The sequence below is a fragment of the Ursus arctos genome, unplaced genomic scaffold (assembly GCF_023065955.2).
Source record: "Ursus arctos isolate Adak ecotype North America unplaced genomic scaffold, UrsArc2.0 scaffold_7, whole genome shotgun sequence".
Classification (NCBI taxonomy): domain Eukaryota; kingdom Metazoa; phylum Chordata; class Mammalia; order Carnivora; family Ursidae; genus Ursus; species Ursus arctos.
Genome location: NW_026623089.1, coordinates 47,523,092 through 47,544,140, shown reverse-complemented (window position 1 = coordinate 47,544,140; position 21,049 = coordinate 47,523,092). Strand labels below are relative to the sequence as shown.

The 21,049-nt window shown below is 44.5% G+C and overlaps 2 protein-coding genes across 8 annotated transcripts in view; one reads left to right on the top strand and one right to left on the bottom strand.

The window, feature by feature from the left end:
• Window positions 1–17,606, bottom strand: part of POLR3A (RNA polymerase III subunit A) — a 46,338-nt gene extending 28,732 nt beyond the window's left edge. For both annotated transcript variants that reach the window (XM_044386231.3, XM_026504532.4), the window contains exons 1-11: window positions 17,401–17,606; window positions 14,472–14,607; window positions 14,085–14,222; window positions 13,426–13,597; window positions 12,991–13,145; window positions 6,786–7,025; window positions 6,512–6,674; window positions 6,196–6,332; window positions 4,779–4,882; window positions 4,035–4,176; window positions 1,558–1,698 (exon numbers count right to left, since the gene is read on the bottom strand). In XM_044386231.3, the coding sequence (XP_044242166.1) occupies window positions 1,558–1,698; window positions 4,035–4,176; window positions 4,779–4,882; window positions 6,196–6,332; window positions 6,512–6,674; window positions 6,786–7,025; window positions 12,991–13,145; window positions 13,426–13,597; window positions 14,085–14,222; window positions 14,472–14,607; window positions 17,401–17,444 (1,572 nt within the window). In that variant the 5' untranslated portion in view covers window positions 17,445–17,606. The remainder of the gene's footprint in view (window positions 1–1,557; window positions 1,699–4,034; window positions 4,177–4,778; window positions 4,883–6,195; window positions 6,333–6,511; window positions 6,675–6,785; window positions 7,026–12,990; window positions 13,146–13,425; window positions 13,598–14,084; window positions 14,223–14,471; window positions 14,608–17,400) is intronic.
• Window positions 17,607–19,413: 1,807 nt separating this feature from the next.
• RPS24 (ribosomal protein S24) overlaps window positions 19,414–21,049 on the top strand; it is a 52,716-nt gene continuing 51,080 nt past the window's right edge. For all 6 annotated transcript variants that reach the window (XR_008958027.1, XM_057308601.1, XM_057308600.1 and 3 more), the window contains exons 1-2: window positions 19,414–19,477; window positions 20,972–21,037. Coding sequence is in view for 5 of the 6 variants with exons in the window: in XM_057308601.1 (XP_057164584.1) it covers window positions 19,475–19,477; window positions 20,972–21,037 (69 nt within the window). In the remaining variant the exon portion in view is untranslated. The remainder of the gene's footprint in view (window positions 19,478–20,971; window positions 21,038–21,049) is intronic.

Below are 21,049 nucleotides of genomic sequence, written 5' to 3'. Positions count from 1 at the left end.
CAACCCACGTGCCCAAATGGGGCCATTTATAATACAGTAAGTAGTAAAAAGGAAAACAGAGGCTATTACAAACCATAACCACGACAAGTATCTAAATTCACGGATAAGGAACAAACAGATAAAAAGAGGTGGAAATAAAGAACACAGAGCAGTTGTGACATGTAAAAATCTAATCTTATTTAAGTAACTCCATTATGCCGGAACGTTTGAATAAATAAGAATCAATGTTTTAAAAAACTGAAGACCACAGTGTATTTTAGCCACATGAATTTCTTGGTAGTTAAGTGTATATACACTTTACCAGAAAAACTATATCAACTTTAGGCGTGAAGAACCCAGGCAGGAGCCAAGAATGCAGCCCCTCCTCCCTGTCCCCACTGAAACCTCCTGTAGTTTAATAGATACACTTGCAGAACTTAATTGCCTTTACTTTAGAATCATACTAACACCCTAACCTAAAAGATTAAAAAAGCACTGAATCCGAAATGGTGAGAAGTGTTTTGGAGGGAGGAGCACTGAGCCACAGACAAATCAGCCCATGACACGGAAAACCAGAGTACTGGGAACATGGAAAACCTAACCCCTACAGAATGATTTTGTTCAGCGTGTGCTCTAGACAACAAGCAAGCATGTAATATACAGTTGGAAGATTTTTGTTCAGAATGTTCAGTAAAATGTATTAGTACTTAAAGAATCTTCAGCTATCAAAAAATCCACTTATGTAGAATGTCTTATGCTTTTCCCATGATACCCAACAGTCAAGATATTGTTATATCCTTGTCTTTTTTACTTTTTAAACATGAACTGGTTTATTCATCTAACACTCTTCAGCAATAAAAAGCAACAAACTGCAACAAATGTACAACTATAGATGATTTTCAAAAGCATGCTGAGTGAAAGAAGAGGTACACAAAAAGACATATACGTATGATTCCACTCACGTGGAGTTTTAGAGAAGACACACCAGATACAAAGCAGGGAAAAAATCAGGACTGTATTGCCGCCAGCAGGTGAGGGCATGGTTATAATGGAAAGGCACAAGAAGAAACTTTGGGGGTTATAGTAAGGCTCTCTATCTTGACGATAGTCTGATATACATAGCTCTATGCACTTGCCAATGCATACAACAGAATGGTACACTTCACCTTAAAAAAGAAAAATAAGGGAAAAAAACAAACCATTTAAATCTAACTATATGTAGACTGAGGTATTTAGGGAGTATACTAAATGTCTGTCAATTACCATTAAATGCTTCCAGATATAAGATGGATTATGGATAGACACAAGGATAGATAGAGGGAATGATACGTGATAAAGCCTAATAGCAAAACGTAAACTAAAGGATCTAGGGCTATACACTTGTCTTATCTTTTCATAGCTGGTGCTCGCATAGGTACTTTCCCTTAGAGATGCACACTATAGGCCAGAAGATACTCCTCGACTCCCCACCCGTCACAGACACTCCCTTACACACTATAACGTGCTTTCAAACAGGACCCACTGCCCTTCCCCTCTTTTCAAGCTGTTATACAGAGGCGGGACTGCCACTCTACGTACCCCCATCAGAACAAGGGCCTCTGCTTTAGCTTCCTCCGTTTGAGGAAGATGAAGGTTCATTTCATCACCATCGAAATCCGCATTGTAGGGTGTACAGACACACTCGTTAAATCTGAAGGTCCGGTGCGGCTTGACTTTGGCCTGTGGAATACACACACACACACACACAAAACAAAATAGGAGAGGGACTTAGTCATTTATCCAAAACTTCATGGTTTCAAAACATTAATAAATGGTTTCCTGGAGAACGGGATACTTTAGATTAATAAATTTCTAGTATGTCCTGTCAAGTGATAACATGTCACTTATGGACTTATTCAAGTAGCTTTATTAGATTAAAACAATGCAATGAGTTTAACACAAGGCAAATACCAACCTAAGAGCCGTAAGAAAGGGCTCCCTTGGCCAATGATATCACAGTTTGATATCAAACAGATTCATGGCAGAAGCTGATTAGAACACACGCACTAAATAAAAACCCAAGAGTTTATAATGACACTGAAAAAAAGGAAAGCAGACCACACACGAAACCCAAACCAACCTAGTTGGAAAAACTAAACATCAAACCTCTCCTCCCCAAACTGACAGTAAAGGAAAAAGAATCAGGCATTTATGCTGCCTTTCCTTTAGGAACTGTATTTTTGGGTAAGCAAATAACCCTAGTTTAATAAGACAAAAGTCTTCATTATACAAATGGTAGGTATGAAATGTGAAAGTAATGATAGATTAGCAAATCTCCATTTTGCATGAAATAATGTTGGCAACAATCATAAATGGAGGAAACCTTTAGAAAAAAGGTCGACAAGGAAACTTTCAAGGGAAGCACCAGGCTGAAGAATCTGATGCCCTAACCTTCTCAGCGTATCTAAGAGTGGGGCAGCCAGACAACACGTGTCTTCTGAAATAAGGCAAGAGGAAGTAGCCAGCACCACCTAGGAGCTACTCTTGCCAGAAGTTGAACATGAATATGATCCTGCCTTGAGAACTATTGTCCAGTTTGCTGCAATAAAAGGAAGAATGAAGAAACTCTTAATGCCATGCATATTAGAGAACACGGGACATTTCATCAGGACAAATGACCTGGCTTTTTCAGCAACAGTGAAATTAAAAGGGGGGGGCAGCTGTTCTAGATCAAGAGAGATTGAAGACATGTTATCCACGAAATGTCATCTGCAGACTTTGCGTCCAGATTTGGACAAACTAGCTGCGAAAAGACTGTTGAGACGCTTGGGGAAATGTGAACACGCACTGGGTGCTGGACAATACCAAGGAGTGAGTGTTCACTCTGTGTGGTGTGGTAAGGCACTGTGGTTATGTGAGTAAACTGAACACACACGGAGAAAAGACATGGCATCTGGGGGTGCCTGGGTGGCTCAGTTGGTTAAGTGACTGCCTTCGGCAGAGGTCATGATCCTGGAGTCCTGGGATCGAGTCCTGCACTGGGCTCCCTGCTCAGCAGGGAGTTTGCTTCTCCCTCTGACCCTCCCCCATCTCATGCTCTTTCTCAAATAAATAAAGTCTTTAAAAAAAAAAAAAGAAGGCCTGGCATCTGGGGCCATCAAAGGAAAAAGGGAAAGAAAACAGGTGTCGCAAAATCTTGAAAATTATTAAATAAAGAGAATAAAAATATAGGAGTTCTTCATAGGATTCTTTCTACTTTTGTATACATTTGAAATTTTTCAAACCAAAACATTTTTATTTTGAGAATGCCCCAAAGCGAAGCAAAAGTTTCTGGAAAGGGAAGGCTTTTGTTCCCCTCCCTAGATCCCCATAACTGTAATCGCCATAATCATAAACTGCTTCTTTGGTATTTCCACACTTAAGTAAAAAAACTGATGAAATGTGTTCATGAAGTGAAAAACTAAACCTAGAAAGACACTACCCGAAGAACCTGTCTAAACACCATTTGCAAATGCTCATGGATTTAACGGCTTTGGAGATAGGAGAATTTATGAATATTTAGTGAATTAAAGTCCATCTAATTTCCATTTTAAATCTCCAGAAGAAGGAACTGCTGCTGTTGCAAAACTAAATCACCGAAGAAAATATGCTTTAGGTCTCCGTTGGAGGGCCACTGCAACGAAAAATCTCTTAAGCAGTTTAGTTCCGTAGTTAATATGCTAAGTTAAACCCGAAACTGACTTTCCGCCATATCTATTTTACAGAAGTCAGCGCACACACATGTATGTATGTATTTTTGTTTGCAAGGGGAATCATGCCAGTTATTTTCATGCTCATTTTCAATTAGTTCCTTTCTGTTTCACTGCTGTGTGTGGATTTTATAAATAAGAAAAACACTGAAGGGAAGCCTGAAATGATAAGTTTCACTCCAACTAAAAAGTGAGAGTAGAGAAAAATCAGAAGTCCTGAGAATTTGAGATTACTGGCAATCTGAATTTTAGGGGTCTGGAATTTAGCATCGCACACCCAGCCGATTCCCACCTGACAGAAGATAGAAACAGAAGCGTCACGCTCACCAGATGCGCCATAATGCTCAGTTTGTGCAGCGAGGGCTGCCGGTTGAACAGCACCACGTCTCCGTCTATGAGGTGTCTCTCCACAATGTCCCCGTACTTGAGCTCCTGAGCCATCTTCTCCCTATTTCCGTACTTCAAAAACCTACATGTATGATAAGAAACGTGATCTATGAGAATAAAGCCTCCTCACCAAGTTGCTCCCCCTTCACGTCAGGACTCAGTCTCGAAAACGCTCACATTTCCCTGCATCTAAGGTGCCTCCACGAGCCCTTCATTTCATAATGTTAAAACAGGAGAAGCGTTATGTCTTAGAATCACAGAAATGCAGTAATAAGTCACCTTCTCCCACAGCGCCCTGTTGATAGGTTTTTGTGTTACGTTTATCTCAAGAGATCAGAAGGCAGCAGTGATTAGTGGAAAGCCAGAGCGGGCAAGGCAAGGTTGTAAGTACACTGAAGTAACCCCAGAGAGCCCGTGTGATAGAGAAAATGACTGGCTTTCCTAACTCCATGTGTTCTGTCTACCTAGACCCAACAATAAATGCTAGGGAACAAACGGGCGTTTTGCGTATATGTGATGTGCAAACACAGCACATGGTGGACCTGCGCTCACTGCAATTTAAACAGTATTTTCCACATGCTAAAATGTCACAAACGTTGTATTTTGGACTGTATTCGGTGGCTGAGTATGGCGACCTTGGGCACGAGGACGTTGCTAAGTATGGCTAGATTGGGCCAGAATTACCTTTTCATCTGTGTGTGTCTCTGCTGAATGAAATTGGCTCCTGGGTGAACTTCAGGGCCATTTCGAACCAGTTTCCTCAAAAAATTGATGTTTGCTTTGTTCACCTGCACAATCACAAAAAAGACACAAGGAGACACCACTAAGTTTCTGTAAACTCGCGCATTGTACTGAACTGCATCTCAATCCTTCCTTTCCTTGGGTGATTCCAGGAGAAAGGCAACCACAGGCATCCTGCTGCCTTGGGTCTTGAGTTTAACGACAACGGTGGATTGGCACATGGGAGCCCGGGTTCCAATCTGAACTCACCACTGGCAGGGTGAAACAGCCAAGTCCTTTATTGGCCTTTGGTTTTTCTCTATTAGTAAAATGAGTGGGCTGGATTGAGCTGTAGGGACCTTCCGGCACTTTCTGCGATCCTAAGAACAGTTGGAAACTTCACTAGCAATGATTTACCATGGGCTCCTGAGGTTTAAAGGCTATGACTCCAGCACCACTAGGCCCTGCTCTGCATTGTCATGGCCTGTAACTTCTCAGGCAACAGTCTTATGGAACACTACCTCAAGGAAGGAATCTCTGAATCAGATACATAAAGTATCTGAGGCTACTTTACACAAGCTTTACCAGAAGCTTCCACGATCTGGGCAAATTATGAATCTCAAAAGCAAAGCCAAAGCCCATATCCTCCTATTATCAGGACTTACAGTCAGGACATACAGTTTTCTATACCTCAATTACTATGATTCCCATTTTACACTCATGATAAGTGAGAATTAAGAGTAAAGTGTGAAGTTTTTCTGGCTATGCATCAACAGCCTTAAAACAGTCAAAGTATTTGACTCAGTGATTATAAAATTTTAAAAATAATAATCCACCCCAAGGAGATTAACTGGGTGTGGTGCTTATCATTTAGTTACTTTAAAAACGTGAGGTAGGGGCACCTGAGTGGCTCAGTTGGTTAAGCATCTGCCTTAGGCTCAGGTCATGATTGCGGGGTCCTGGGATGGAGCCCCATGTTGGGCTCCCTGCTCAGTGGGGAGTCTGCTTCTCCCTTTGCCTGCTACTCCCTCTGCTTGTGCTCCCTCTCCCTCTTCCTCTCAAATAAATAAAATCTTACCAAAAAAAAAAATGAGGTAAGAATGAACTAAGAGGTCAGAGACCGTATCACTTGGAAAAAAAAGCTGTAGATTATGTGTAACGTATCTGTGAGTGTATACATAGAAAGCCAGACACATCTGTGGTTGTACCGTTGTAGATATTATATGCAGTGGGAGACGTATGAAACCGGAAGATAGCACTCACACACACCAAACTGTGGGTTGTGTGCGTTACCTGGGATTTTCCAACTGTCTATTGTTTGGAATCTCAAAATAAAAGACAAGATTCAAAACACAGAATTGAGTGGCTGAATGGTACTTACCTTCTCAGGAAAAGTAAGAATTTTGGCCACATGAACTGGCACAGCTACCTCATCAATCCTGAGATTGGGGTCAGGTGAGATCACTGTTCTGCCAGAAAAATCCACTCTCTTTCCTGAGAGATTGCCTCTAAATCGACCTAAATCAATAAAAACAGGTCATAGGTCTCCATGGAACAAACGTGTGCTGTTTCGGAATAATATGACCACAGAGAACTAGGAAAGTCTGTGATTTCCAATTAGATAAGCAAGACATACACTCCAGAAAAAGGTAACAAAGGCAGTAGACTGTCTCCTGCACATTTTGTTGAAAACGTACCCTGTTTTCCCTTGAGGCGCTGGACGAAACCTCTGGTCCACTTCTTGGGCGCCATGTTGAGGGGAATGCCCGAGAGCTCGCTGTTAATGTAGAGGGCACACTGCAGTTGCAGGAAATCCCAGTCTTCCATGATCATCTGGGTCTTTGCTCCTGATATCCGATGCTAAAAATAAGCAGAGAATGAAGAAAACATGATCCTAGGTCGACCTGACTTTCTTGATGAGACATGTTTCCATAGATACGCTGTTTGCATAAGTGTTTGCATAGTACTGACCTTTTTAATGACGTCATTTAGGAAAATGATTTCTGTCAATTTCATTGTCAGATCATCTTCATTGGTGCCAGATTTCAAATCGCTCACGACGGAGGGTCTGATACACAAAGGGGGCACTAAAAGTCGTGTGAGAATCAAATCAGAGGGCTTTCCAGCTTCTGGGTTCATTAGAAGTAGAGGAACATCTTCAGCTGGGATTCGTTTAAATAAATTCAGAACTACTAAGGGATTCAAGTTTTCCTATGGAGAGGAGAAAAGAAGAATGGAGAGACATGGTAACTTTCCACAGTTTGGGCAAGGGTTTACTTCTCCATGCTCTCCACCCCATCCACCACTTAACTCAGAGTTAACTATATGCACTGACAGAAATTTCTGTTGGTAACATGCTATGGTGGCAGAGCCCACGTACGTGCCTTTTATTCCAATTATTTAAACCAGTAATTCCACTTCTAATTATTGCAAAGGTAATGACTTGAGAAATCAACACAAAGATTCAGCTACAGGGATGTTCCCTAAAGTGGTTGACAGTGAAGACTTGGAAATAGCCTGACAGGTTGCTGGCTAGGTAAAATCATAGTATATCCATACAGGAGCAACCATGAAGCCATTAAAAAAAAAAAAAAAAAAGACACTACAGAAATGTAGCTACTGCTATGAAAGCTGTTCATAAAATATTGATAAATGGAAGAAGCATGTGTATGATATGATCTCATTTTGGGGGAAAATGTACATCTGTACAGAAAAGAGGAAATGGACGTTTAGCAAGGTGTTAACAGAACTGTCTGCAGGTGAGTGGAATTATAATCTTTTTGCTTCTTTGTTTACATTTAAATTTTCTGCAGTGAGGCACCTGGATGGCTCAGTTGGTTAAGTGGCTGCCTTCAGCTCAGGTCATGATCCCAGGGTCCTGGGATTGAGCCCTGCATCGGGCTCCCTGCTTGGTGGGGAACCTGTTTCTCCCTCTCCCTCTGCCTGCTGCTCCCCCTGCTTGTGCGTACTCTAATAAATAAAATCTTAAAAAAAAAAAAAGTGTTAAAAAAATAAATTTTCTGCAGTGGACTTATATTGCCTTCATATTTTTCTTAAATATTGCCTCTGTATCAACTTCATTTTATAGAAGTGCTATGCTATAACAACTTACTCATAATATAAGAACTATGCCCATGATCAGATACTCAAAGATGAAAGGTAAGAATGGTCAGCTTGCGTCTTGTTGCCAAAAATTACATTTTCCTGGGATCAAAGACTGTGTGACAAAGAATACATGTTACATGCAGAACTCACTATGCATAACTTAATGAGATAGGGAACAAAGTTAAGAAGAAGTGCTTGAAAAGCCACTGCCCTTAGGACACTGTCACAAGAGGAGGTTTCTGTGGGCCTGCCCTGGAGATGGCAGTGGGCTTGGGGAGAAAGAAGGAACCCTGCCTGAAGTTCTGTGGTCGGGGTCCCTGCCCACAAGAATTCCCTTCCTCAGCTTTCCTGCCTCCCAGCCACAAGCACCTCATGGCCACGTGAGGCAGTTGGAGGAAATCTACACTAAGAGTTCTAGGAACAGGATGAAGGCTAGACGTCACCTGCAGTACCAGGGTCAGTGCTAGACAAGAACATCACAGAACTGAAGGCTGTTGCAGGAGGGCAGGAGGACTAACGAGTCTGCCGACCAGTTCCTGGCCAGGCCGCTACTCAGGAGTGACATCACACCTGCCTCCCAAAGGGCACAGGAAGAGGACCCTGACTGATGATTATGTACTAGGAAACAGAAGTTAGGGACGGCTGGAGAGACGAAAGAAGGGCTGTTTGGTCCGAGGCACAATATCCAAACAGCCAGGGCTCCCTGGTGGAGTGTAGGCTGCCTGGATGGCAGAGAGAAGCTTGGCCTGCTGCTCAGTCTGCTGAGGACGCTGTGGAAGGCATTTCTACCTGGTGGGGAGGCAAGACTGATGCTATCTATGGAAAGACTCTTTTTTCCCTTTTTTTTAAAGTAGGCTCCACGCCCAGTGTTGAGCCCAGTGCAGGGCTTGAACTCACAACCTTGAGATCAAGACCTGAGCTGAGATCAAAAGTCAGACACCCAACTGACTGAGCCACCCAGGTGCCCCTCTATGGAGAGACCTTAACTGCAGGTTCACCAACTCCTGGATTTGCATTAAAACGGGGAGTGGATATACAGTAGTCTTCTGGAGATAGAATCCAGAGTTTTTGTTCAATTCCTAAACAGATCTGTGACCCAGAAAAGGTCAAGAACCACTGTGCTAGTATCTCCTCTGACTCAAGGATGCTGTGCTGCCCCATAAGGACACATGAAGTTCCAAGTTCCTGGAAATTAAATGGATAGGTAAACACGTCTGGATGTGGACCATCCTGAGATTAGCGAGCTTCAGGGCAATACACCCACCTGTCTGAGCGACACCCCTCTCCACAAAAGGTAAAAGTGACTCACTAATGCTTTGTTCACGTAGGTGACTAAAGGGTCCTCTCTGAGGAAGGGCCATTCAGAATCAGGCCATGGTGAATTCCTGTTTTGCCCCCTCCCTCCTTTCACAGCTGGTAGAAGAACCAGGATGAGCTGATGGACTCTGATAATTTTGGAGGCCCCGCCACTGCTCCAAGCACTGTAAAGGCCTCAAACAGGACTGCAGAAAAACAGATTTTGTTACAGACCACACTTAAGGAGAAACTAACAGAAATACAAGATGGAACACACGTGTTGTGTAAGGAACAGACAATGGACACTGAGTCCCAGCATACATGCAGAGAGGGGAGGAAACTTGACCTGTCTTTACCATGACTGTCATTACTTATTTTATAATTTGGTTGTAAATTAAATCATGCAGTTGCACTACAGACATTTGTTTTTATTTGTTTTTAAAGGTTATTTATTTTGAAGTAATCTCTACACCCAATGTGGGGCTCGAACTCACTACCCCAAGATCAAGAGTCCCACGCTCTTCTATTATTAAGGCTTTTTTTTTTTTTCCAAGAGAGGGAGAGAGAGAATCTTAAGCAGCCTCCAAGCCTGGCGCAGAGCCTGACACGGGGCTCCATCTCACAACCCTGACCTCATGACCTGAGCCAAGATCAAGGGTCAGACGCTTAACTGACGGAGCCACTCAGGGGCCTCATCCTGTCATTATCATCATGATGCTGTCAGGAGTAGTGTTAGCTCCTGTGACTGGGTAATGCGCTCTAAGCACTTGCTCTGCACCAGGCACTGTGCTAAGCACTTCATCTGGAATTCATCTCTTAATCCTTACAATAGCCTGAAAGCAGATACTCTTGTAATCCCTGTTGGTAGCTGAGGAAACTCCAGTCAAGGTTGGGTCACATGTCTAAACTCACAGAATAAATAAGCAGCAGAGCTGGGCTCTCATCTCCCATCTGACCCCACAGTCCAAGCTCTTCACTACCCTAAACCACCTCTAGGCTATCGAACTGGGTAGAGTGGGGTGGGGTCCACAGGGAGGTGGTGGCCCTGGGGGAACACCTGAGAGCCAAGCTGGATGCTCTAGACTAGTGACTCTTAAACAGGACGGGGTTACCTCCAGGGCCGAGTCATTCGGGAGACTGTGCCCAAACAAGGTGCCTCCCAGGCCATATAGGAGTATTGCGCTACTGTGGAGAGTGCGTGGAGCAGGGAGAGTGGCTGCCGGTCCTGGGCAGAGAGCTGGCTGGGGGCACGTGGTGGTGGGGTGTCAGGGAGGCTGATCTGGGAGCAGCAGACTGTGTGCAGGGGGACGGCAAGTAAGGCTGCCCCCCAAGAAAGCCCGGGCACCCCTCAGGCTCACAGACCAAGGCTGCTCCCCAGGCTTCTGACAGCTTTCTGCACTCGAGAGCCTGCAAAGTGCCTCTCTCACAGCTGTCCAAGGGCAAGACCGTCTTCTACAGCTCACACACTTACTTTCTCTGCAGTAGCTTCGCCCTAACTGCCTTGACGACACTTCCGCTTGAATCAATTGCTGACACCCAGTCTCCCCATTTCCAGGATTGCTTCCATTTTCCAGAAGTCTGTGCACATGCTCACTGACCCCTGACCACTCCCTCTCCCACCCAACTCCCTGGTGGTTGATCATCAACTCCTATCCACTCTTACCGCGCTCAGTGACTCTGGTCTCTGGCTCCTTTATGGCCACCTAGGCTCAGGGTCTGTTTTCCTTGTAAACCACCCCCCGCCCCCCATCGAGGCAGAATTCACATATAGTAAATTGCACAAATCCTAAAGAAATTGATGCATTTTTACACACATACAGTACACATACTAGTGTTCAGAACAAGATAAAGAATATTTTCATCTCTCCATAAAAAGACCCTGATACCTCTTGAGTCAGTACCAAGCCCACACCCCAGGGGTAACTGCTCTCCTGACATCTGTCACCACAGAGCTGTCCGGCCTGTTCTTGGACTTGATCTACATGGAATCATACGCTATGTAACCTCTTGTACAGCGTTCCTTGTTCTCAGCAGGATTCTGACATTTGGCCAGGCTGTGTGGGTCAAGAGCTCACTTCTTTCACTGCAGGACAGCATTCATCGTGTGGAGCTATGACAATTTGTTTACTCTCCTGTTGACAATCATCTGGACTGTTTCCAATTGTGGCTTTTACTAATAAAACTGTGACGAACATTCTTGTACAAATATTTCTGTGGACACAGGCACTCAGTTCTCTTGGGTATGTACTGAAGAGTAAAACTTCTAGGCTGTATGGTAAGCGTAGATGTCACTTTACAAGAAATCGTGGAACGGTTATTCAGAGTGGTGATAACCTTCCACATTGCCACTGTCGACGTATGAGTGTCAGTCACTTCACATCCTTGCCAGCACATGGTTTTCAGTTTTTTTACATTTTAATTTTTCTAAGTGTGTGTGTGTGTATAGTTTTAACTAGCATTTCCCTGATGACTAATAAAAATAATTTTCCTTTATTTATGAGCCATTTAAGTATATCCTTTTGTGAAGTGCTCATTCAAGTTTTACTACCACTGCTTAAAATCAGGTTGTATTTTTCTTACTGATTTTGAAGGACTGTTTCCGGTATTCTGGATATGAGAGTCCTTTGTCAGATACACGAACGCTGACTGCTTTCTCCCAGCCCATGGCCTGTCTTTTCGTTCTCATAATGGGGTGTCTAGGAGAGCAGCCAGGCTCTTCTGCAATTCCATCATTTAGTCACCATGCACTTTCCTGCTCAACGCCTTCCGTGGATCTGTGCTCCTTGGAGCTGGATGGGCTCTACACTGAGCTCTCTCTTGTCTGGTCTCCAACACTCCAGTTCCCTTGGCTACAGTCGTCTGGGTCATCTCGGGCAAGGCTGTCTCAAGGGCTACTGGGGATTAAACAGGAGGCAATTCATGTGAAGAGCTCGGACAGTGCCCAACTCTAACAGCAGTCGTGGAAGGCAGGGTGCTTTTGTTAGCACTGCCTGCTCTTTCAGAGCCTCCGCTTCAGAATCAGCCACTGTCACCTAGACATTCTGAGCTCACTGCCCTTGACTCGGTAAACCCGACTCACACTTAAAGACCAGATCACACCACGTCTTTCCTCAGGCTTCCCTAACCAAGTCCAAAGTGCCATCTTCCTCCTGATTTCCCACCGAGCCACTCGTGTGATGGTCAACGCCCTGCCCTAGGATATCAGTTATTCTTTTCACAGACTAATTGCTTGTGACACATCTAAACTGTGGGACCAGTGACAGGAGACCCACTATTTCGCAGTTCCTGATTCTCTCCATAAGTCTGATAGAACTTGGTACTCAGTAGCCACTCAACTTATCTGTTAGTCTTGTATACTACCAATTCTAAATGGTACTGTGGGAATTAAATACTAATCGAAATCAGAGCAAGGCAGAACAGGGTACCTCATAAAATTCTACTAGTTAAGTCTGTGCCAAGTAAAATAATGGGAGTTTCCTATAATTTCTCAGTACCCACGTGAGAAATGGCATCGCTCGGTTCATGTTCTATACAGCCAATATCTCTTACAAAAAAACACAAGACCTATACAATTAAAAACGTGTTAGTTACAAGGCCAGTCTACGTTAAACATAGTGTAACATAAGCACTTGGCATGAAGTGTTCCTAGAGATCTAACTTAATGAGATTTCTCAGTTTGAGAGAGGTGTCTATCAGAGAGCTGGAGGGGGCGAGAATGGGTGTGTGTGATGCACAGGGAGGCAGGCGGAGGGCAGGCATGTGTTTTCAGGCTCACCTGCGCCCTTCCCAGCAGTGGTTCCACTTCTTTGTTATGCTCAATGGCTGTTTCAAAAGACTGAAGGAAATTTGATACGATAGGATCCACCACTTTTTTATTGGTCTTGTACTTCTCATGAATTATCTTCAGTAATCCGCATTTCTTTACGGTACCTGTTAAGAGTGAATTTTATTTTACCAAGGTTTATTTACCAAATTTTATTTACCAAGGTTGGACTAATGAGGTACTTGGGTCAGGCTGCCCTTGAGGTTATAGTCTGGGTAATGAGATCGCTGAAAATGCATTTGCTAACAGGGCATCAGTTGCTAGGCTCTAAAGCTTAGCTTGCGAGGAAAAAAAACCTGACTTCCCAACACTGCATAAGACTAATAAGCTAAGTGGACCAACGTGAGTGGAAAGGGCTTTGCTCAGCCTTTTATGTGCTCTGCTCACCATTAAAAGCGCCACAGTAATGGCAGATGTTCTTCTTTCGGCACTTATCAGAGATTTTCTTCTTCAGTCCACGTTTCTGGAGGTAGGTCAGGCCAGGCCTCTTCAGATAATCCAGAAACTGCTTCTTTTCCTCCTGGGACAGCATGATGTGGCAGCAGGTTTTACAGATCATCTTTTAAAAATTAAGACGGATAAAAGGTTGAGAGATGAAAAAGTCTTTTCTTTTAAAAATGTCACCCCTACCTCAAAAAAAAAAAAAAAAAAAAAAAAAGTCACCCCCTACCTCTCGCCCAGGACACGGAAACTGAGCGACACGCCCAGAGATATGCACAGAGGGCTGATGTTCACCAGAACGGTAGCTGTAGTCATAGCTGGCTGGCAGGATTTCTGCTAACTGATTTTTTAACTTTGAGCTATTCGTACTGCTGGATTTATGGTTATTTTTCACAGCGCCTATCTACCACCTATCAGCTACTCAAGAAAAATCAAATAAAGAATCCTTAAGCAATTTAATTTACTGCAATATGCAAAATTGCGTGTGTCATGTAAAAATTCTCCCTAGATGTATCCCGACCATTCACAATTTCTAAGCTCACTCCAATGTCCCTGAGCAGTAATTCCTAAGTTTACGCCTTGAAAATGAACACATCTGCATCTACCTGTAAGATGCCGATAACTGCTCTGAAGTAGCCGACGTGAAAGCATGGCAACTCCAAGTCAATGTACCCGTAGTGGCCCAGACAGTCAGCCAAGTTCTTCCCACAGGTTTCACAAGGGCGGTCCTTCTCACTTGTACCCTTCGGATAAAAGCACACCCAATTATTAACGAAGACCACTGAACGGGAAAGCGGGACCAGGTGACTCTGAGTCAGAATCACCCGGGTAGGTGCAGCATATTCACATCCCATTGACCAAAGGCTGGAGTCCCTGAGATGGTGCAGGAGGAAGAAGGGAGATGGAAAGAAGCTCTTGCTTCTTCCGACCTGGCAAGTCATCAGTTTTATCAGCATGTCAAAACACATGGAGTGGGAGGGGTGGGGCCTTACCATCCTATGGTCAAGCACACCATACAGCAAGGGGGCATGGTTGTTGTCCTGGCTGTACAGGTTCTTACTCACAACCTGGATGTGGGCCTGCTGGCGCATCTCCTCAGGGGACTTCATTCCAAAACAGATGTGGCTTCTGGAATAAAAAAAACCAGGGGTGTTAGGGGCGCCTGGCTGGCTCTGACAGTACAGCGTGTGACTCTTGATTTCGGGGTTGTGAGTTCAAATCCCATGTTGGGCATAGAGCTTACTTAATTGAAAACAACAACAACAAACAGGGGAGCAATTACGTAAAAACCACTTACCAAAAACAGTGATTGCACAGTGACCCACCATAACAAACCTTACTCTTCCAACTGTTTACAGGCTCTGCGCCATTATTAAATATATTCAGATCTCTCCCATTTTTCCTTGGTAAACACCCCTTCACTCCCCTGAAATCATTTCCATTCTTACTGTCAAATGAATGGTATTCACCAAGGTCACTGAGCCCACCTGCTTGTTAGATCCTGGTAAGAATGTTCTCATCCTCCTGCTCTGCAGTGCTGGATGTTAACTCCCTCTTCCCCCTTATCTTGAAATATTTTCTTCTTACAGCCTTGGGGATACCACATACTCACTGAGTGCCCCCGCCCCGTGCCAGCTGTTCCTTCTTTTGTGGTTGCTTCTTCTATGCCATCCCTTAAATATTCTGAGCTCTCCTCACCTAGGGATGCAACCCTCAACCCCTTCTTTTCATTCTAGATGTCCTTCCTGAGTGATTGTGTCACTCAGGTACATGTTAACGTCCGTCTAATCTCCATCTGTAGGCCAGCTACTGCTATTAGCGGGAGACCATAGAGACACTTATTCTGCACAGCTGCACAGGCACCTCACACACGACACAGCTAAAACAGAACCCAACACTTTCATTTCCCAAATCTGCTCCTTCAATCATATGACCAACAAATTGGAGATTTACTGTGTGCCAGGCACCATCCTGGGGAGCTCAGGATACAGATTAGATGAGACAGACAAGGTCCCTGCCAACATGGGGCTCACAGTTCAGGATGGGCAAGACAGACAATAATATAGGGTTTTCCCTATGCGGCAAAACCCACTTGCGCCCACCAGGTGACCAGTTCTATGTAGGTAACCAGATGGTTGTTTCTTCCCACCATCTTCCACTGACCAGACTCAACTCCCAACACCAGACCAGGGCAGAGGGTGAGCCTTGACTCCTTCCCAGGATGACACAGGGACAGACGCTTAGCACGAGAGCTGATGCTGTTCCTGCCCCCTCCCTGCCTCCTCCTTGGACCCTGCAGGCAACACATCTTCCTTTGGCCCCTGATTTTGGAAAAATTCATATTCCTGACCTATGTTTAGTTTTTTTCCTACCATTTCTATTTCATACATTCTTATACATTTAACTTATAAAGTAGATTGTGATATTATTACATAATGAATTAAAACATATGAATTAAAACAAAACCCAGTCAGTATAATAGAGCGCAGAAAGCTAACGGTACAAGATGGAATCAGTGTGATGTATGGGGTTAGGTCATGCTGGGCTTGGGAACACTGGTAGAGAATTTACATGTTAGTGCAATGGAAAGCAGCTGGAAAGTTTTAAACTGAAGAGTCAGAAATCTAATTTGCATCTTAATACGGTCTCTTGGGCTGCTTTGTGAGAACAAATTACATCTCAATATGGGTGGGGTTTGGGGTGGGAGTGAGGGGCTGGGGTGAATATGGAAAGACCACTTGCAAGGATTCCTTCAACTAAGACACTTGTTCCCCATGAATGGAAACCATCTAAACAGCTGCCCAAGCAAGAGATTTTGTGTGTCAATCTCATTTTCCCTTCTCTTGTTCCTACTCCTGTCAATTTTACACCCTAAACCCCTCTGAAATCCATCTCTCCACTGACTCCACCACCCTCGTGCAGGACATCATCATCCCCTCCTGGACCCCTGCAGTGGCATCCAAGGTCTCCCTCTTATTCTGTCCCCCAAGAATCAAGAGATCTTCCAGAAGGAGAACTCTTTTATCAAGATATTCCCCTGCTTAAAACGCTTCATAGGTTCCTTACTGCCTGCAAGATGATTCTGGAACACAGCCTCAGATCTCCTGCTTCCTTCTCATCACTCCCTTTCTCCCTCCAGTATGCTCCTTAAAGACCGTTTAGTCTGCATTCTTCTGCTTGTACCTCTTTCTCATTAGGTGCTCTTAGAACACCTATACCTACACTTGTCCTTGCACTTGCCGACACTGACTTGTCTACCTTCTTCAACTAGAAGGGGAAGTAAGGTCTTATTTATGTCCTAACCCTACTGCTTATGGACCTTCCTCAGTCAGGCATCTGTTCCAAGAATGATTGGTTCATTTTTCCTGTGGAAACTCTAAGGGGAGGCCATGGTCTGATAAATAAACCCTGAAGGAGAAGGCCCAGAAGAGCAGCCTAGTTTCTGAGACTGCTACACATCGCCCAGTGGTACAGCTTTCTAACTGGAAACTCTATCCTTTCGGTCAGCAAATATTGCCTGTGTTACATGCTCTGCAGCAAAACCAGAATTAGACACAGTCCCCGCCCCAGATTGCTCCCCACGCTGCAGTGGCAAAAGATTCGCTGGAAGAGGTCATCGTTTGACTTCGGGAGGACTCGCGCATAGGCCCACGGTGCGCGCATCGCCACGGCTCACATCACATTCCCAAGCCCAGGGACCACCCCCGGCCTGCAGTCCCCCAGGTGCGGGAATGCTCTCTGCCTGACCAATTTTCTTTGGCCTACCTTGATACTCCTGAGCTTCGTCCACACCTTCCGCTGACTCCTGGCCCTCCCCTTCCAACTGAACCTCAACTCTGACTCTTTGAGACCCGGGAACCCTGACCTCGCACCCCCTGCCCTTCATTTCTCCGCCCTTTCGCCATTCTTGTTCCTCCTTACATTTTCTTGGCCACATCCGTCTCTCGGAACTGTTCCTTCACCATGGTGACGGCTGCCGGGGTACCCTCCTCGATACTCGGGGAGCTACACTACAGAAACGTAGCTCGCCGCACCTCCCGAGGCTGCTTCTAGCCTCGTTGCTAACATCTCCGAGGCATCCTGTCGGCCACCATAGAGCGCCCCATGTGGTCGCTTCCTCTTCCGCTACTCGCCGGGGCGTCTGTCAGTCAAGAGAGGGCTTCGGACAGGCTACTTTCTGCCTTCTCCCTACACTGCCATCTTGCGGCACCTCTTTGAAACTGCACCGGGGCCTGTTCTGTAATTTCAAAAGCCCTTCTGCGGTTCGTTGTCACCCGTGCAGAGAAATTGCAACGCCTTGCCTCTTACTGTTTAGGCAATCAGAAAGACAAAAACTGCATGAAATGGAAAATCGTCATTATCAACATCAATACCATCTTAATTAAGATCCTCTAATTTTTAAAGTGAAGGTGGAGGCTAAAATGAACCTGCCCAGGGAACAGAGGCACCAACTTGGAGACCACCAAAGGAAATAAGCGGGTCAGAAAACACAGCCATGCGTGCAGTTTACAAAGTTACTTTAAAAAAGAAATGAATTAAACTTATATTATTGATTACAAAAACAGAAGCTATAAATCTGCGAAAAGTAAGTCATGGTGTGCAAGGGAAACAAGATGAAGGGAGAATAGGAATCAAAGATCATTAATGTATCGAGGAAATAAACTGCTTGCCCACAGTCTGTGACGACTTGTGGGAGGTGATCCTAGTGTGACACCTCAGCACGTGAGACTACCAAGGAAACCATACCACCATGGGATTTAGTGCTACAGAGCCAGGAACTTCTTTACTGTTTGTGAGAAACTCTAGACAGAACCCAATCAAGTGGTTCGACACCTTTAAGAAAGGATGCTATTCAGACTCTGGGATCCTCATGAGTAAAACACAAATGTAACAGACAAAAAAACAAAGCAAATCATACTTTACTTATTTCAGCAGTTATTCACTTAAAATCCCTTTGGAATAATGGACACAATACCATACTAACAAGATTTGACGAGTGGTTTTTATCATAGAGAGGTTAGAAGCAAAGGTTCTGGAACCGCAGTGCCTTCCTGGGTACCACCACCTAAAGTTGTGTGACTTTGAGAAAGTTATTTAGTCTCATTGTGTCTTAGTTTCCCCATCTTATAAAGGGGTAATAGGTACCCTACTTCTTAGAGTTAGTGGAAGGTCAAATGGCAAAATGAATGTGAAAGTAATTAAAATGTAACAGGCACATAGCAGTCAATGAGTATTAACTACTGTTAATAATAATAATAAATGTATATATATAACTTATTCTGAAAAATGTAGGAAATCTATCCTCAAAGCCTGCACCTTTATCTCCTCTTCCACGCTAAACTTTGGAGGTCCTAATGTCTCTTTTTGAACATGCAGGTATGTTCTTTGTTTTTGCATGACCATGTCACTTTAAACAACTAACAAATATATGGTTCAAACATTGATAAAAGCTTTTTTTTTTTTTTGTAAGGACTAAGATTTTCGGAAAAACAAAAATTAAAGAAAGTATTATATTTTTAATTCAGAGAATTACCAGAGAATCTCAAAAAAAGCAATACTTAGCAATAAACTAAAACGGTCAGTTCTGCGTAGATAAAATAACAAAGGTTTTGAGTCCGTTTCTGCAGTTTCCCTCGCTATAAAATGAGGAGGCTGGTCGACAGGATCTCCTAAGATGTTTTCCAGCTTTACGAACCTTTAACGCGCATTGAGACAATTTAAACTATAATTCGGTTTACCGCAATTTTAAGTACGGGAAATTCAAGACATTGAATTGAACCGAAATTGAACACGTGCTTGCGTAAATTTAGACCGTGGAAGAGCCGTGGGGGAGGGCCTGGGCACTTTCAATCCGGCATTGGTGCGGCCGCCCTCCCGGGCCTGGCCACGCCCCCACGCCGGCGGCGCTCGGGGTCCTTCCGTGCGCATTGATATGATTGGCCGGCGAATAGTGATTCTCTTTTCCTCTCCGGCTGCGTGAAGCTCGGCCTTCATCATGGTGAGTCTCTGCAGATGCACGCAGTTATCCGGCACGTATCTGAGCCATCCTTCGTCCCCGGGTCCTGCTGTTTGTGCTACGGCCGCCCGAAGTCCCGTCGCTCTTTTTTTGGCTGTGTTTGACGGAGGCTGGTTGCCGAGAGTCCCGGAGCCGTCGGCGGGGAGGCCGGGCTGAGCCGCCGACCCGGACACGCCGGGCTTCAGAGTCCAGTCCTGGGGACCGCGAGGGCCCCTGCTGCTTTTGTCGGCTTCGTGGAGCCTGGTGGATTGGGCGGGGTGGGTTGAGACTCCTTTCACCTGCGTTCCCAGTTGGGATGGGCGGCTTGGCGGGCGATGGCAGCCCAAGAGATGAAGCCGTTGCTGGCGGCACCCGGGCGAGTTGTGGCGGCGAGTGAAGCTGTTCGCATGTGTAAGCTAAAACATTGTCAGCCGGATGGAACCTCTTGTACTTTGCGGAAACCGAGGCCCTAGAAAGGGAGACAGAAAGCTTGCTTTAAGTACATGACGAGTGAGCTGTCAGTTAAGATTTAGCACCCATTTCTAATCTGTAAGTTTCTTCCTTCTCTCCAGTCTTTTCAAGAGTTGGGGACTGTTCAAGTGAACTTACTTTGGTGTGGTTTTTCAAACTGAAATTGAAATCTAGCAACCAGTTGTCACGAAAGCCTCTCCTTTAACTCCTTTTTGGGTAAAATTTCTTTTTAGGGTAAGCATGCTATATGCCCACGTTCCTAGGTAGTTACTTGTGTAAAAGTTGTTGGGCCATTTAGAAGGGAGTAGGTTTTCTTGTGGGGTGTAGAGTTGGCCATGCAAGATGGGTAGTTTACATGCAGGTAGTGGCAGCATTTGTGTTAAATTTGTGAGGGTGTTATGAATGTAGTTGAGACTATAAGGTTTTGTACAAGTCGAAGTAGTTTTACTCCACAGAAAGGGTTCTTACACAAGGGTTTTTTTTTTTTTTTCCCCGTTGCCCCTAAGGGGACAGTGTAAAATCTGGAGACATTCTTGATGAAAACTGGAGAGTTAGGGGTGCTACTGGCCTCTAGTGGTTAGAGAGCAAGGGTGCTACTAAACATTCTAAAATGTACAGGACCGTCCCCACAGATAAGTAGTGGGACCAAAGTAGTAGTGTTGAGTTTGAGAACTCAAACTCAGAGTGATTCCCATAACAAAGTGAAGATACCAGAGAGCTGTGGAGTGTGTTCTCTAGGTACTGAACGTATGTGTGTTAGATGTGTCTTAGGAGTTAGGCTCGGGGGAGGTTTGTGGTTTTTTCCTTTTCATTCAAACATTCCCGCCACTAGCTCATGTGGCTCTTGAACGTTTGAAATGTGGTGCCTACAGCTGCAGAATTGCATCTTAAATGTGACTTCGTGTTTATAAATCATCCACATAGGGCTCGTGGGTACCCATTGGCAGTTCTAGATCTCAGAAAATCTCAGCAGGGTTAAGAAAAGGTTGAGTGGGTTGTTAACTAGTGCATTATGTATGTTTTTAGAATGACACTGTAACTATCCGGACCAGGAAGTTTATGACCAACCGACTACTTCAGCGGAAACAGATGGTAAGGAAGGGC